Below are 16,269 nucleotides of genomic sequence, written 5' to 3'. Positions count from 1 at the left end.
GATAGCTGGGAGAGGCTGTACGCAAAATGAATGAATGAACTTCCTATCATTTACATCTGGATCTGACACACAGGAACGATCAGCCATTGATGTTGCAGTTCATGAGCTACAGTTTTTCATTATCAACTATGTCATGTAGCAGTACAGTTAGTAAAAGTTTTGAGTTGGACTAAGGAGCAGATTACTGTGATTAATTTTTCATTATTTCCAATAGAGAAAATGTTTAGAAAAATTATATATCTTGACTCTCTGAGGAACAATTCAGACTCATAATAAATAACTCACCATGAGCAAGGATCTATGGAAGAAGAGAGCCAGTAGTTGAAGGAGGTCATATCTTATGTAGGTATCCGTCTTCTCCAAACCGAGGATGCGAGGTGGAAAGAAAGGCTTGTCTTCATTTAAAGTCATCTCATAAAGACTGTTCCAGGGGAAAAATCCAAACTGAAAAAGATATTTTACCACCACCATCACCTGGAGAGAGGCATGGACATCCAGACATATCACTTCAGAGTTAATCTATCTTCATAACGGCCCATCACACAATGTCAGTATGAATTGATTGATTTGTTTCAACTGGAACGTGGCTTGCTTTGACGTGTTATACTTAATCACTTATTGACGTGAACTTGTCTGACTTTGTTCGCCTATCAAGTTCAATTACCAACATACTGAAATCCCAGAACTACCTACCTGCCTACCTACCTACCTTCGATACAGTGCCATGAAAAAGTATTATCCCCTCTCACATTCTTATTTTTAAGATTATTAAACAAATATATATGTCAAACAAAGATAACCCAAGTAAACATAAATGCAGTTTTTAAATTGTGATTTTATTTATAACGGGAAAAATACTATTCAAAGCTACCACCCAACCCTGTGTGAATAAGTAATGGCCCCCTAAATCTAACAACTGGTTGGGCCACCCTCAGCAGCAAAAACTTCACAAGTTCACTCGCTGGTGTGTTTTGGTTTATTGTCCTTTTGCAGAACCCAAATGCGCTTCAGCTTGAGGTCACGGACTGATGGCTAAACCTTCACTTCTTTCTGGTGAAGAGCAGAATTCATGGGTCCATCAATCACAGGAAGTCATCCAGGTCCTGAAGGAACAAGCAGCCCCACACCATCACACTACCACCACCATGCTTGACTGTTAGTATGATGTTCTTTTTCTGAAATGCTGTGTTATATTTACACCAGATGTAACGAGACACACACCTTCCAAAAAGTTCAACCTGCAGCTTGTCAGTCCATAGAATATTGTTCCCATATATTCTCCCAAAAGTCTTTGGAAACATTTTGATTTTTTTGTGCAAAAGTAAGACAAGCTGTTATTTTTGGTCAACAGAGGTTTGCACCTTTTCCACCAACTCTGTCATACATGGCATTTTTGCCCAGTCTCATCCTTATTGTTGAGTCATGAACACTGAGATTAACTGGGGCAAGGGAGGCCTGCAGTTTTGAGATGTTGTCCTGGGTTCCTTTGTGAAATCCTGAATGAGTCATCACTGTGCATTTAGGGTAATTTTTTGTAGGGCCGCCACTTCTGTGAAGGTTCACCACTAGGAACACAGTTCACAGAAGGCATGTTTCAGTATGTACCTCGGTTTTAGGGTCACTGTTCGGTACGAGTATGGTATAACAGGAAAAAACTACAAAAAGTCCCAAATGTTGTATGTTTCTTTTCATTTATTTTCAGGCGACAGTCGTGTAAGTAGTAGAAGTAGATCTAGGGGCTTCTTAAAAGCATAAATTAACTTAAAGGATAAGTTGTTGGACTCACGTTTTCTTTGTCTGGCTCGGTGATCGACAAATCTGGATGATGCAGTCTAATAAACAGTAGCATGTTTGACATCTTTCTGTGTACATACTGCACAGCGATCGAACAATGTCGACACGTGTTCGTCCGATTCACCACTCGGACGCCATCACTTTTGGACTCCACAGGAGACCTGAAGGTTTTCCCACACAGCTGAATTGAAAGAAGCCAGTGGCTCTTCTACCTGCTGTCTGTTATCTGAACTTGACGTGATGCCAATTTTTCTTGTTCTTGTGTTTTGTTTAAATGTGGTTGGCAAACAGTTTAAGGCACATTAACACCAAATGGTTTGAAGTGCAGAGACTGCAATTAACTCGTAACTTGTACGCAGCTGCTTGATACAGATGTTCCAAATAAACCAGTTTGACTCCAGTTCAACGTGTCCCGACTATCTTTGTTCCTGCTCAAGACTGCTGGGAGCTAGATGGGTCACTTGCCAGCATCTTACACAGACCAGAAAGTCCACCACAGTAACCCTTTCCAGACTGGCAGATGTCAATAACTTTATTTTTCGTTTTTTTGAGAAAATGTTTCATTTAAACTTCTTTAGAAGATGGCATCTTGTTGCATCTTCTTTTTTAGATCTTTTGGCCGACTTCATTTTGTCCAACAGCTTCCATTTAAGTGATTTCTTGATTGAACATTTGGTTGGAGGTAATCAGGCTTGAGTGTGGTCAGTGAAAAGGAACCAAAAAAATCTGATTAGCCAGTTAATATGTGATTTAACAAGGGGGCATTACTTTTTCACACAGGGTCAGGTAGGTTTGAATATATATATAGGTTTGTTTCCTTAATAAACAACTGGCAATGACTCTTTCACATCTCTGTGGAGGTATTTTGGTCCACTTTCCTTGCAGAATTGTTTGAATTCAGCAAAAATTGAGGGTTTTCGAGCATGAACGGCCTTTTTAAGGCCATGCCACTGCATTTTAATCGGATTTTTTTTTTTTTTTTTTTAAGCCATTCAGAAGTTGAATTGCTAGTGTGTTTTTGGATCGTTATCCTACTCAAGTGCGCTTCAACTTCAGGTCACAAACTGATGGTTGAACTTTCTCCTTCAGGATTTTCTGTTAAAGAGCAGAATTCATGGTTCCATCAATCACAGCGAGTTGTCTAGGTCCTGAAGGAGGAGTCAGGATTACTTTTTCACACAGGGCCAGGTAACTGAATATTTTTGTTTCCTTAATAAATGAAATCACCATTTAAAAACAACATTTTAAGTTCACTTGAGTTATATTTGTCGAATATTTACATTTGTTTAATGATCTTAAAGTGGGGAAACTATGCAAAAACACAAGAATTTGAGAAGGCGGGCCAATACTTTTTCACGGCACTGTGTAGACAAACAAGTATTCACACTAACATTCACAGCTATGAGCAATTTAGAGTCTTCAATTAACCTACAATGCATGTTTTTGCGATGTGGGAGGAAACCGGAGTACTCTGAGAAAACCCACACAGGCATGTGGAGAACATGCAAACTCCACACAGGCGAGGCTAGATTTAAAGAATTGTGAGGCAGATGTGCTAACCAGTCGGCCACCGTGCTGCCTAATTTGTTCTCCCATCAAGTTCAATTATTAACATAAAAGCCCAGCCAACAGACAAACAGGTCCACAGGTAGATAAGTAAGACAGATAGACGGACAGACAGAGAGACAGACAGAAAGACAAACAGACAGAGAAAGAAACAGATTTGTGTTGGAGATTACCTACCTCTGTGTAGACAATGGCAGTCATCCAAAAGTTTTTGGTTGGTCTTGGAACAGTCAACATAGCCCATAGAAAGACCATAATCGGCAACACCAGTGATATCACTGAGGCACTGACCACATTATTCCATATTATGATAAAATAACAAACGAGCTCAGAGTTGGCTGCCAGCAGACTGTGTGTGGCGAACAAGAGCTTCAGCACACGGTTTTGGTTGTTGTAGAACATTATGCTCTGTTCCAGCTCTTCAATAAAATAGTGCCTAGAGAGGTTAAAAAAAAAAAACAATGTAAAAAAAACAGGTCTTTTCTGAGTGCTGCATATAGTTTTATAGTTGAATGAATTATGATGACTAAAAGCTGTGGCTGACAGAAATAATCACAAAAGAATGAAAGAAAGATGAGAATGACTTGAAAATTGTGGCTCGGGGGGCCTCTTAAAAGAATAATGATTTGATCTTTAACCCCCAGTTACCAGTTGGAGACTATTCAGGACTACCAGAATATCAGAACTATTCTGCTGAAATGAATTAGAAATCAGCTATTAATTTAACAAAAAAAAATATCCCTAAAATGTTGAATAAATTTGGTCGAACACCAAGTCTGTCACACTTGATCTTTGACATCATAGAAATATTTAATTCCTATGTTCTGTCCTTGATTCCTTACTATGATGTTTTACAGAGAAATGCGGGGGGCAAAGGATATTTGGTATTTGTACTAGATTTGAGAGAGGGTTTTCACTGTAATTCATATGTAATGTATCGATGCACTGTGGTTAACCCATGGCAGAAAAACAATATTATGCCTGGGGTAGGTTCTCACTTGCTCCGCTTTATTTGACTATTATCATTTAATTTAATTCTGGACGAGGTGGGGCTCGATGGCGAGGGCCTGGTAGGCGGGCCTCTACCCATGGGGCCTGGCCAGTCACAGCCCGAAAAGGCAACATGGGTCTCCCTTCTCATGGGTTCACCACTCATGGGAGGGGCCAAGAGGATCAGATGCAAAGTGAGATGGGTGGCGACCAAAAGCGGGGAGCTTGGCCGTCCAATCCCCAGCTAGAGAAGCTGACTCTAGGGACATAGAATGTCACCTCTCTGGCAGGGAAGGAACCTGAGCTAGTGTGTGAGGTCGAGACATTCTGACTAGATCTCGTCAACACACAGCTTGGGCTCTTGAACCAGTCCTCTTGAGAGGGGTTGAAGTTTCTTCCACTCTGGAGTTACCCCTGGTGAGAGGCGCCGAGCAGGTGTGGGCATACTTATTGCCCGCCAGCTTGGTGCCTGTACATTGGGGTTCACTCCAGTGGTTGAGAGGGTAGCCTCCCTTCGCCGAGAGTGACGGGTCCTGACTGGTTTGTGCCTATGCACCAAACAGCAGTTTAGAGTACCCACCATTTTTGGAGTCCTTGGAGGAGGTACCAGAGAGCGCTCTTGCTAGGGACTCCCTCATTCTGCTGGAGGACTTCAATGCTGACATGGGCAAAGACAGTGAGACCTAGAAGGGCATGATTGGGAGGAACAGCCTGCCGATCAGAACCCAAGGGGTGTTCTGTTCTTTGACTTTTATGCTTGTCATGGATTGTCCATAACGAACACCATGTTCAGACATACACCTGCAAGAGTATCCACACATGCAGTTGGAATCAGGACACCCTAGGCCGCAGTATGATGATCGAATTTGTGGTCGTGTCCTTGGACTTGTGGCCGCATGTCTTGTACATGGGTGAAGAGAGGTGCTGAGCTGTAAAATCACCACCTGGTAGTGTGTTAGTTCCGATGGTGGGGAAAGATGCTGGTCCAACCTGGCAGGCCTGAAGGTATTGTGAGGGTCTGCTAGGAATGACTGGCAGAGTCCCCTGTCAGAAGGAGTTTCAAATCCCACTTCTGGCAGAATTTCGTGCATGTCCTGGGGGAGGTGGAGTACAATGAGTCCAACTGGGCCAGGTTCCACGCCTTAATTTATGAGGCGGTTGACCAAAGCTGTGACTGTATGGGGTGTGGGAGCGGGGTGTTAACGCAACCAGCAGAAAATATTTAAATACTATAGAAATTATTATGATAAAATTATATATTTAAATTCCTTTGAAAGACGGAAGAGTCGGCACTTAATGTTAATAAATTCTGCCAGAGGAGAACAGTGCTTGTACTGTACACCACAGCCGGATTCCTGAACAGGCGTCACTAATGTAAACACAAACTCCAGTCCTACCTCCCTCCACAGATACTCGTCGGTGTGGGAGCATAGCCCTGCTTGCAGGATTGCGGAAACTGGGATTTTGTCAGTGAGCCATGATTCCATGAAAACTAGAACACAACAGTGTCTCACATCAAGCCGGGTGTAATCCAGCAGGCGAGTCCTGTGATGTGATGGTCCATCCGAGAAGTCACAGACCTCAGAGCTTCTCTGTGACTCCCTGGTCAAGTTTGTTACCTTAGACCGTATATCCAAAAGACAGTGACAGCCATATCTAGTAAGCCTTGGCAACTGAGAACTACATGCACATGTCTGTGTACAGTACAAGCACAGAAAAATACTTTCAAAACACATGACATGATTAAAAATGTGGAGTGAGAGGGGATGCTGTGTTTGGACGCGCAGTCAACACAACAAGCAATAATATGAATCCTGGCTGCCAGATGTGGGCTGCCCCTCCACCATGTGAATCCCCCTAGCCCCAAACCTTTATACAGATCTACCATATTGCATGAATAAGCACCTGAATGGAACAGGTATAAAAAAAATAAAAAAATAAAAAAAAAAATAAAAAAAGTGATGTCCTACGTAAACACATGATGTGCATCAATATTAGCCTTCAGTCTTCGTCATTCACTGTGTCTACCTGTCTCCCAGCACTTCACTGGCTGTTCTGGAATGTCTGTGTTGTTGTATGGATTGGGTATCAGGTATCAGGTCATTGCTGCCAAGCGGGAGTTCAGGACTCAAGAGGTTTGTAGTTCTGTTGAGTCCTGGTCTAGAAGGAGACAAGTCCTCCACAATATGGGTCTCCTCCAAGAGGCTGATGGAATCAAACACACAGACAATAGATACAAAATAAGAAAATAAATAATAAAGCAATACTTCACTAGCGCTACGAGCGAATTCAGGTGGTGATTCAGATTGACATGCGAGTCTCCATGGAAAACATGAAATCCAAATCAGCATTTTCACATTCAAATCAAAACAAATCAAAGAATAACATACTTACTTCATTTTGACAAGAGCTACAATGCTGCCATGTCTGTTGTTTACGGCTGCCGCCATTTTGACTTAGTGCGTATCTCTTCTTTGCCTGTATGTATTGTAGCTTCACAGAGATCTCCATAAAGGTTGTTTAAAAAAACAAAAAACAAGATCTCTGCTGAAGGAGGTTTCCATTAGCCTAGCTCCAACGAACTGCACGGAAAACATGGATGCGCCACAACAGAAGACAAAAAGGAGCCATCACTGAAGGGGGCGACCGTGGCAGATTGAACGGGAGAAAGTTGATCCAACACAGCGTCAAAGAGAAGAGCGGCTATGTAGCCAGCAGGCTAAGTAACTGGCAGACTAGCGTAAAAAGTGGCAGCTTAGTACACAAGGATTTATTGCATGGTTGAACGTAAAACAGTCCTGGGATTCTACCTGTGGCCAAAGTACGGTGAGGGATCCTGGTTAGATTTAGCCATTTTAAACTAAAAAGAAGACTTTTCTGTACGGAAAAGCGGCAGCTAAAATGCGTCAGTCAAAACGTGCCAGCGTATTCCCTTCCCAGTTCAATAGTTTTCAAATAATCAAATAGGATTTTTCATTTGTTGGCCTATTATTTCAGAATACTACAAGGAGTAAAGATTTGATTGTGATTCGCGAGTCATTTGTTACTGTCCATACAAATAGCAAATTGAGTTTTAGGGGGCAAGTGCAAAGGACTAACTTTCACAATGGAAAAATATTACCTGTGTCATTGGGTGGCTGTATAGGTAACAAACATCTACAGCCCCCACCTAACTGCATAAAGCCACATACAGTAAATGGTAAATGGACTGCAATTATATACCGGTTTATCACAGTGCCCAAAGCTCTTTACAAAGCCTCACATTCACCCATACATTCATACACCAATGGGCGGCTGCTGCCATGCAAGGCGCTGCCAGGCCTACTGGGAGTAAATTAGGGTTCAGTGTCTTGCGCCCCTCCTTGAGCCGTCACACCTTATCGTGGTGGAGGGGTTTGTGTGTCCCAATGATCCTAGGAGCTAAGTTGTCTGGGGCTTCACGCCCCTGGCAGCGTCACCCATGGCAAACAGGTCCTAGGTGAGGGACCAGACAAAGCACGGCTCAAAGACCCCTTATGACGAAGACAAAATATGGACTCAGGTTTCCCTTGCCCGGACGTAACGTGGGTCCCCCTTCCCATGGGCTCACCACCTGTGGGAGGGGCCATAGGGGTTGGGTGCAGTGCGAGCTGGGCGGTGGCCGAAGTCGGGGACCTTGGCGATCTGATCCCCGGCTACAGAAGCTGGCTCTAGGGACGTGGAATGTCACCTCTCTGGCAGGGAAGGAGCCCGAGCTGGTGTGTGAGGTCGAGAAGTTCCGACTAGATATAGTCGGACTCTCCTCCACGCACAGCTTGGGCTCTGGTACCAGTCCTCTCGAGAGGGGTTGGACTCTCTTCCACTCTGGAGTTGCCCACGGTGAGAGGCGCCGAGCAGGTGTGGGTATACTTATTGCTCCCCGGCTCGGCGCCTGTACAATGGGGTTCACCCTGGTGGATGAGAGTGTAGCCTTCCTCTGCCTTCGGGTGGGGGGACAGGTCCTGACTGTTGTTTGTGCCTATGCACCAAACAGCATTTCAGAGTACCCACCCTTTTTGGAGTCCTTGGAGGGGGTGCTGGAGAGCGCTCCCGCTGGGGACTCCATCGTTCTGCTGGGGGACTTCAATGCTCACGTGGGCAATGACAGTGAGACCTGGGAGGGCGTGATTGGGAGGAACGGCCCCCCCGATGAGAACCCGAGCGGTGTTCTGTTATTGGACTTATCATGGATTGTCCATAACGAACACCATGGTCAAGCATAAGGGTGTCCACACGTGCACTTGGCACCCTAAGTTGCAGTTCGATGATCGACTTTGTGGTCGTGTCATCAGACTTGGGGCCGCATGTCTTGGACACTCGGATGAAGAGAGGGGCAGAGCTGTCAACTGATCACCACCTGGTGGTGAGTTGGCTCTGATGGTGGGGGAAGATGCCGGTCCGACGTGGCAGGCCCAAACGTATTGTGAGGGTCTGCTGGGAACGTCTGGCAAAATCCCGTGTCAGAAGGAGTTTCAACTCCCACCTCCGACAGAACTTTGCTCATGTTCCGGGAGGCGGGGGACATCGAGTCCGAGTGGACCATGTTCCACGCCTCCATTACGGCCACGACCGGAGCTGTGGCCGGTGCCTGTCGTGGCGGCAATCCCCGAACACGTTGGTGGACACCAACATTGAGGGATGCCGTCAAGCTAAAGATGGAGTCCTATCGGGCCTTTTTGGCCTTGTGGGATTCCTGAGGCAGCTGATGGGTACCGGCTGGCCAAGCGGAATGCAGCTTTGGTGGTTGTTGAAGTAAAAACCCGGGCAAGGGAAGAGTTCAGTGAGGCCATGGAGAAAGACTTCCGGACAGCTTCAAGGAAATTCTGGTCCACCATCCGGCGTCTCAGGAGGGGGAAGCAGTGCACCATCAACACCGTGTATTGTAAGGATGGGGCACTGCTGACCTTGATACGGAATGTTGTGAGTCGAGGAGCAATGTGGTTTTCGTCCTGGCCGTGGAACAGTGGACCAGCTCTACACTTTTAGCAGGGTCCTCGAGGGTGCATGGGAGTTTGCCCAACCAGTCTACATGTGTTTTGTGGACTTAGAGAAGGCGTTCGATCAGGTCCCTCGGTGTCCTGTGGGGGATGCTTTGGGAGTATGGGGTACCGAACCCCCTGTACGACCAGAGTCAGAGTTTGGTCCGCATATCCGGCAGTAAGCCGGACTCGTTTCCGGTGAGGGTTGGACTCCGCCAAGGCTGCCCTTTGTCACCGATTCTGTTCATAACTTTTATGGACAATTTCTAGGCGCAGCCGAGGCGTAGAGGGGGTCCGGTTTGGTGGCCTCAGTATTGCATCTCTTTTTGCAGATGTTGGCTTCATCAAGCCGTGACCTCCAACTCTCACTGGAGCAGTTCGCAGCTGAGTGTGAAGCGGTAGGGATGAGAATCAGCACCTCCAAATCTGAGACCATGATCCTCAGTCGGAAAAGGGTGGCGTGCCCTCTCCAGGTCGGTGATGAGATCCTGCCCCAAGTGGTAAATGTTACATTAAAAATACAGTAAATAAATACGTTGTCTTCAGGCTCAAAGGACACTGTGCTACCAAATACTAAAGCTAAAAGAGATTATTACAGACATGAAAAGTATGAAAGACCCCTTGAATCAGCACTTCTGGGCTGTTGTTTGAGCAGGAAACACCACAAGATATTCAAAATAATTATCCATCTCTCCATTTTCTGTAAAGCTTATCCTCTCTAGGGACGCGGGCGTGCCTATCCCAGATGACTCTAGGCAAGAGGCAGGGTACACCCTGAACTGCTCACCAGCCAATTGCAGGGCACATATAAACTAACAAGCATTCACACTCACATTCACACCTACGGGCAATTTATAGTTTACATTTTACCTACCATGCATGTTTTTAGGATGTGGGAGGAAACCATCGCAGGGCACGGGGAGAAGATGTAAACTCCACACAAGGGAGGCCGGTCCACAGAACTGTGAGGCAAATGTGCTAACCAGTCATCCACCATGTTGCCGCAAAAGGATCAAACCAAGAAAAAAATTACCTTTTGATTTTAATCTTGCACTCATTACTACAAAGAGGTTTATGGTGCTCTTATTAGGTTACACTAACTATAGAAATTGAGATAATACCAAGGCAGCATACAGTATGTCACTCGTTTAATTAAAATTGGTGGGGGGAAAATAACTAATCAATGGGGGGACACTCGTGGTATTAGCCAGGACTCAGCTATAATAAATGAGTCGAAGTTATTATTCAGTAATTAAATCTAAACATATAAATAATTTATTATCACGAGAGCGGACATTAAAAAAAAAATTATGTGTGGGTTGAGCAAGGGTAAGTGTTGAGGAATTTGATTTAGTGAGTCTAAATTAATGTTGCCAAACAGAGATCCATCCAGCCTTCCATCCATTTTCCTCCGGTTATCAGAGTTCGGGTCATGGGGGCAGCAGTTTAAGCAGAGAAGCCCAGACTTCCCTCTCCCCAACCACTTCTTCCAGCTCTTCTGGGGGGAACCCAAGGTGTTCCCAGGCATCCTCTCCATGGGACGTGCCCAAAACATCATCTTCCTCCCGAAACACCTCACCAGGGAGCCGTCTGGGAGGCATCCTAACAAGTTGGCCGAGCCAACTGCTCCTCTCGATGTGGAGGAGCAGTGGCTCGACTTTGAGCCCTTCCCAGAAGACCAAGCTTCTCACCCTATGTCTAAGGGAGAGCCGGACACCCTGCGGAGGAAACTAATTTGGGCCGGTTGTATTCGCGATCTTTTTCTTTTGGTCGTAACCCACAGCTCGTGACCAGGTAAGGGTAGGAATTTAGATTGACCAGTAAATAAAGAGTTTTGCCTTTTGGTTTAGCTCCCTCTTCACCACAACAGTAAGATCCGCATCACTGCAGACGCTGCACTGATTTGCCTGTCGATCTCGAGCTCCATTCTTCCTTCACTTGTGAACTACTTGAACTCCTCCACTTGGGGCAGGATCTCCTCCTGGACCCCAAGAGGGGACTCCACACTTTTCCAACTGAGGACCATGGCCTCAGATTTGGAGGTGCCAATTTTCAACCCAGCTGCTTCACAGCTGATGAAGCCATCAGGGACAACATAATCTGCAAAAACCAATGACGTGATACAGATGTCATCAAACCGGACGCCCTCAACACCCCGGCTGCGCTGAGAAATTCTCTCCATAAAGTTAATGAACAGAATCGGTGACAAAGGGCAGCCTTGGCGGAGTCCAATTCCCACTAAAAAAGGATCCGACTTACTGGCGGCAATGAGGATCAAACTCTGACACCAGTCGTAAAGGGGCCGAACAGCCCGTATCAGGGAGTCCGTTACCCCATACTCCCAGATCACCCCCCCCAAAGGTCTCCGCGAAGGACATGGTCGAACACCTTCTCCATGTCCACAAAGCACATGTAGACTGATTGGGCGAACTCCCATGCCCCCTCAAGGACCCTGTTGAGGGTGTAGAGCTGGTCCACCGTTCCATGGCCAGGACGAAAACCACACTGCTCCTCCTGAATCTGAGATTTGACTTCCTGATGGACACTCCTCTACAGAACCCCTGAACAAACCTTAAAAGTGGGGCTGAGGAGTGTGATCCCCCTGTAGTTGGCATACACCCTTCGGTCCCTTTCCCTGCCAGAGAAGTGACATTCTGTCGCCGGGGATCGGACCGCCAAGGTCCCCGTCTTCGGACGCCACCCAGCTCACTATGCACCCGACCCCCTTGATCCCTCCCACAGGTGGTGAGCTCATGGGAAGGACAACTCACATTGCCTTTTCGGGCCCCATGGGTGTAGGCCTGGTTACCAGGTACTCGCCTTCAAGCTCCATCTCCAGGCTTGGCTCCAGACGGGGACCCCAGTGACCTGTGTCCAGGCAGGGGAAACTGAGGTCCATTTATGTTAATTATCATAAGGGGTCATTTGAACCATGCTTTGTCTGGTCCCTCACCTAGGACCTGTTTGCCATGGGTGACCCTACTTGGGGCATAAAGGCCCAGACAATTTAGCTCCTCGGAGTATCGGGATGCACAAACCCCTCCACCACGATAAGGTGACGGCTCATAGAGGGGCAAACAGAGATCCCAAGAGAAATATAAAAATGAGAGGTAAATATCAAAGCAATAGCATGACCCAAGCGGTCAGGGGCATAATTGGAAGATAGTGTTAAATGAGATTTGGCAGAGTTTCTTTGTACCATTTGTCGCTTAAATTGACTCATTATTGAGGGTACAATTTGTGAATTTCGGCTTTCGGGCGAAAACACAATTGGTATTTGACTGGGGGGTGGCATTGGGTCCCCGCAGCGTCTTCCAGGTGGCTGGTTTTTGGGGTGCCTCGGTGGACCGCCCTGGATCCCTCGGTGTGGGACGTGTTGCATCCACTGGGCCGCTCTCGTGTGGACTACTGGGCCCGACCCCGCCTCTTTATTGAGTGGGTGGGGTCCTCAGCCCCCGCAGTGGAGGCATAGCAATTACAGGACACTTCTGACGGTCATTGTGCATGCGAAACGGTGTCATTTCACTTGCATGTGTCCACTGACACAACACACCCCTGGAACTTATTCGCTGGGTGTGGGGCCTCTCACTCATTGCAACAAATAACTTATGATTGAGTATCCCCTCACTCACACTGTGGTCCTATAGACATTTATAATTTACATAACCGCTCCCACCACACTTCAGTTGTACAGCTGGGTTCACGACCCTTGTCCTGCATGCTTCCCCTCCTGTCCTTGTCCTGTCTTATCTTGTCCTGTCCTTCCCTGTAGCACTATTGCCCCATACAACACAACACTCATATCTAATGTCATTGTTCTAGGTATATACTAATTTAGTTTCTTCATCTTGTTTACAGCTAGTGCTTTGTCTTTTGTTGTTGACTTTTCTCACTCCCCTCTAGAAGCCTTGTTCTGTTCGACTGATCAACTTCTCAATAAATATCCATTTAAATACGAAGAGCTCGGGTTGTGAACTTTAGAAAAGTTCCCCAGCCTTTGTGCGTCGGCTGTGCCAATGTGTTGTCAAACCACAGGAAAGAAGGACAAGCGAATGGGGGTTCTCAGCCCAGAGACGCTGTACCTTGTCGACCCCTCCTGCTTCTTTCCACCTTTTGGGGGCACGGGGGATCAAGTTGGCTGAGACTTTGTTCTCCAGTTTCAAGTCAGCTAAATTAAACTTTTCTTAGAGTTTTGTCATTTATGCTGCCATTAATGACAGGCTTTGTTGGAAAGGCCATTATAAGTTGTCCAGCAATTCTACTAACACGCAACCTAGGGGTTTTGATAATAAAGTCAAATTCATTCGAGAACTAATAATTCATGTATAGTTATGATAAAAGTGTGAGCAGGTGTATGTGAAGTCATTGTGTGTGTTAACGTGTGCTTGTGTGTTTGTGCAGTTTTGAGGTTCCAAGAGTCCACAATTTCAGTTCAAATCAGAGAACAAACTTAGCACAAGGTTCAAGGTCCCGTGCATGCAATTTAGTCTTAAATCCTCCTGGGGTCACCCAAAGCCCAAGGAACGGCTTCATTTGCTCTACAGGGGTGAAAAACCAGATGTTGGGATTTGAGTCTACTGCTGATAAAGCCAGGATCTGTGTTCTTTGATCTGGTTGTAAGGGAGATGTCTGGACCAAGGGCGGTCTCTTTTCAGTCCCTTCAGGCGTGGTCCAGACAAGAACAGTGGAGGTGTCCGTGGGATTTGAAAGGCCATCTGTCTGAGGCTGGCTGGTGAGCTCTTTTGGATATGGATCATCATCATCATCATCTTTATTTGCACAGTATGTCAAAAACACACAAGGAATTTGTCTCCGGGAGTTGGAGCTGCTCAAGTACGACAACAGAAAGTCAATTGACAGAGAACACTTTTGAGACATGAAAACAATAAAAGACACTGAGCAATAAAAGGTGACCAGTTGTGTGGTAATACCAGTACAATTTTATTATTTATTTATTTTTTGGCACCTGGCACTCTCGAATGCAAATGAACTTTTATTCAAAACCGTTCTTTGACCCCAGAATGAGTGCAATCTCATTTACGTTTATCAGGTAGAAATGAACTAAGTTCAGTTCATGTTCGCACAAAATATGAACTAGTTCATGAACCTTCGTTCATTGAACTCATTCAGGTACAACACTGCTCATCACACACATGAACATCAAGGAAAGTACATCTTGTAAGATTAAAAGTATCCTTTTTAAAAATTATTTTTCACACTAACCTGTATTGAGTTGGGGACTCTGTCTCAGTTTGTCTCAAATAAGTATCCAGTGTGGGACTATCACTTCCTTGAGATTGGTCAGTCGTCGAGTCTAATGGTGTTTGAGACTGGAAACACAAGAGTTTTACAGGATTTAGATAAGAAGTGCTTCAGGAAAGTTCATTACAGTATGTGTGCTTGGAGATGAATTTTCCATAAATTGTGTTTACTCGCTGTATCTTGTGTATGAAAAAGTAGCGTTCATTGCACAGAACAGCCGATGTTTCCCTGTACTGTTTCGTCAGAAGGTTAAGCCACTGGGTCAATCCATCCATGATGGCTAGTACTACGGCCCATAAGAAACGTATGATATCCAACATCCTCTGAACAATCTCGCCATGACCTGTAGAACACAGACAGTGTGCAAGAGAATTGGAAGAGATACTGTATGATTTTAGATACATATAACATATACATTGCATTCCATAACCAAAAAGATAACCAGATAATGCTATCAAAAGCAGGGTGAGACAAAACACTGAGGAAGAAGCAGTTAAAATGTATTAAATATCCCTCGTAAGATACAACAGAAAATACAGAAGAATACAAGTATTTATTTAATGTAGGTGATTTAATTAAAAATCACCAAAAATATTCTCTCAATCAAAATTTTACATCCGTGGAGGGTTTACGTAGATTATGCAGAGGTAATTTTGACACCTTCAGGCGCAGTGAATTGTTTCAACCAATAATGCAGAACTCTATCCATCTAGACCATCCAAGAGTTTCCTTGCCTTCTTTGTCCTGGGTTAGGAATGTGGTTTGGCATCGTCTTGCTAAAATAAGCAGGGGCGTCCATGAGAGACGTTGCTTGGATGGCAGCATATGTTTCTCCAAAACTTGTATGTACCTTTCAGCATTAATGGTGCCTTCACAGATGTGTAAGTTACCCATGCCATTGGAACTAACACAGCCCCATACCATCACAGCTGAAATGCTGAAATGTGGACTCGTCGGACCACAGAACACTTTTCCACTTTGCATCAGTCCATCTTAGATGAGCTCGGTGCCAGAGAAGCCGACGGCGTTTCTGAGTGTTGTTGATAAATGGCTTTTGCTTTGCATAGTACAGTTTCAAGTTGCACCTACAGATGTAGCACCGAACTGTATTTACTGACATTGGTTTTCTTAAGTGTTCTTGAACCCATGTGGTGATATCCTTTACACATTGATGTTGGTTTTTGATGCAATGCCGCCTGATGGATCCAAGGTCACGGGCATTCAATGTTGGTTTTCGGCCTTGCCGCTTACATGCAGTGATTTCTCTGCACCTTTTGATGATATTATGGACCGTAGATGATGAAATCCCTAAATTCCTTGCAATTGTATGTTGGGGAACATTGTCCTTAAACTGTTCGACTATTTTCTCACGCACTTGTTCACAAAGAGGTGAACCTCGCCCCATCTTTGCTTGTGAATGACTGAGCAATTCAGGGAAGCTCCTTTTATACCCAATCATGGCACCCACCTGTTAGCAATTAGCCTGTTCACCTGTGGGATGTTCCAAACAGGTGTTTGATGAGCATTCCTCAACTTTCTCAGTCTTTTTTGCCACCTGTCCCAGCTTTTTTGGAACGTGTTGCAGCCATAAAATTCCAAGTTAATGATTATTTGCTAAAAACAATCAAGTTTATCAGTTAGAACATTAAATATCTTGTCT

General features: G+C 45.2%; 1 protein-coding gene across 7 annotated transcripts in view; it reads right to left on the bottom strand.

Moving 5' to 3' along the window:
• piezo1 (piezo type mechanosensitive ion channel component 1 (Er blood group)) overlaps positions 1 to 16,269 on the bottom strand; it is a 214,416-nt gene that overhangs the window by 53,061 nt on the left and 145,086 nt on the right. For all 7 annotated transcript variants that reach the window (XM_061791069.1, XM_061791070.1, XM_061791071.1 and 4 more), the window contains 5 exons: positions 14,780 to 14,952; positions 14,571 to 14,677; positions 6,379 to 6,555; positions 3,538 to 3,796; positions 286 to 474 (listed from right to left, as the gene is read on the bottom strand). In XM_061791069.1, coding sequence (XP_061647053.1) covers positions 286 to 474; positions 3,538 to 3,796; positions 6,379 to 6,555; positions 14,571 to 14,677; positions 14,780 to 14,952 — 905 coding nt within the window. The remainder of the gene's footprint in view (positions 1 to 285; positions 475 to 3,537; positions 3,797 to 6,378; positions 6,556 to 14,570; positions 14,678 to 14,779; positions 14,953 to 16,269) is intronic.

This window comes from Phyllopteryx taeniolatus, chromosome 11 (assembly GCF_024500385.1).
Source record: "Phyllopteryx taeniolatus isolate TA_2022b chromosome 11, UOR_Ptae_1.2, whole genome shotgun sequence".
In the NCBI taxonomy this organism is placed as follows: Eukaryota; Metazoa; Chordata; class Actinopteri; order Syngnathiformes; family Syngnathidae; genus Phyllopteryx; species Phyllopteryx taeniolatus.
The sequence above is the reverse complement of the archived record's forward strand: the minus strand, read 5'-3'. Positions and strand labels throughout refer to the sequence as shown.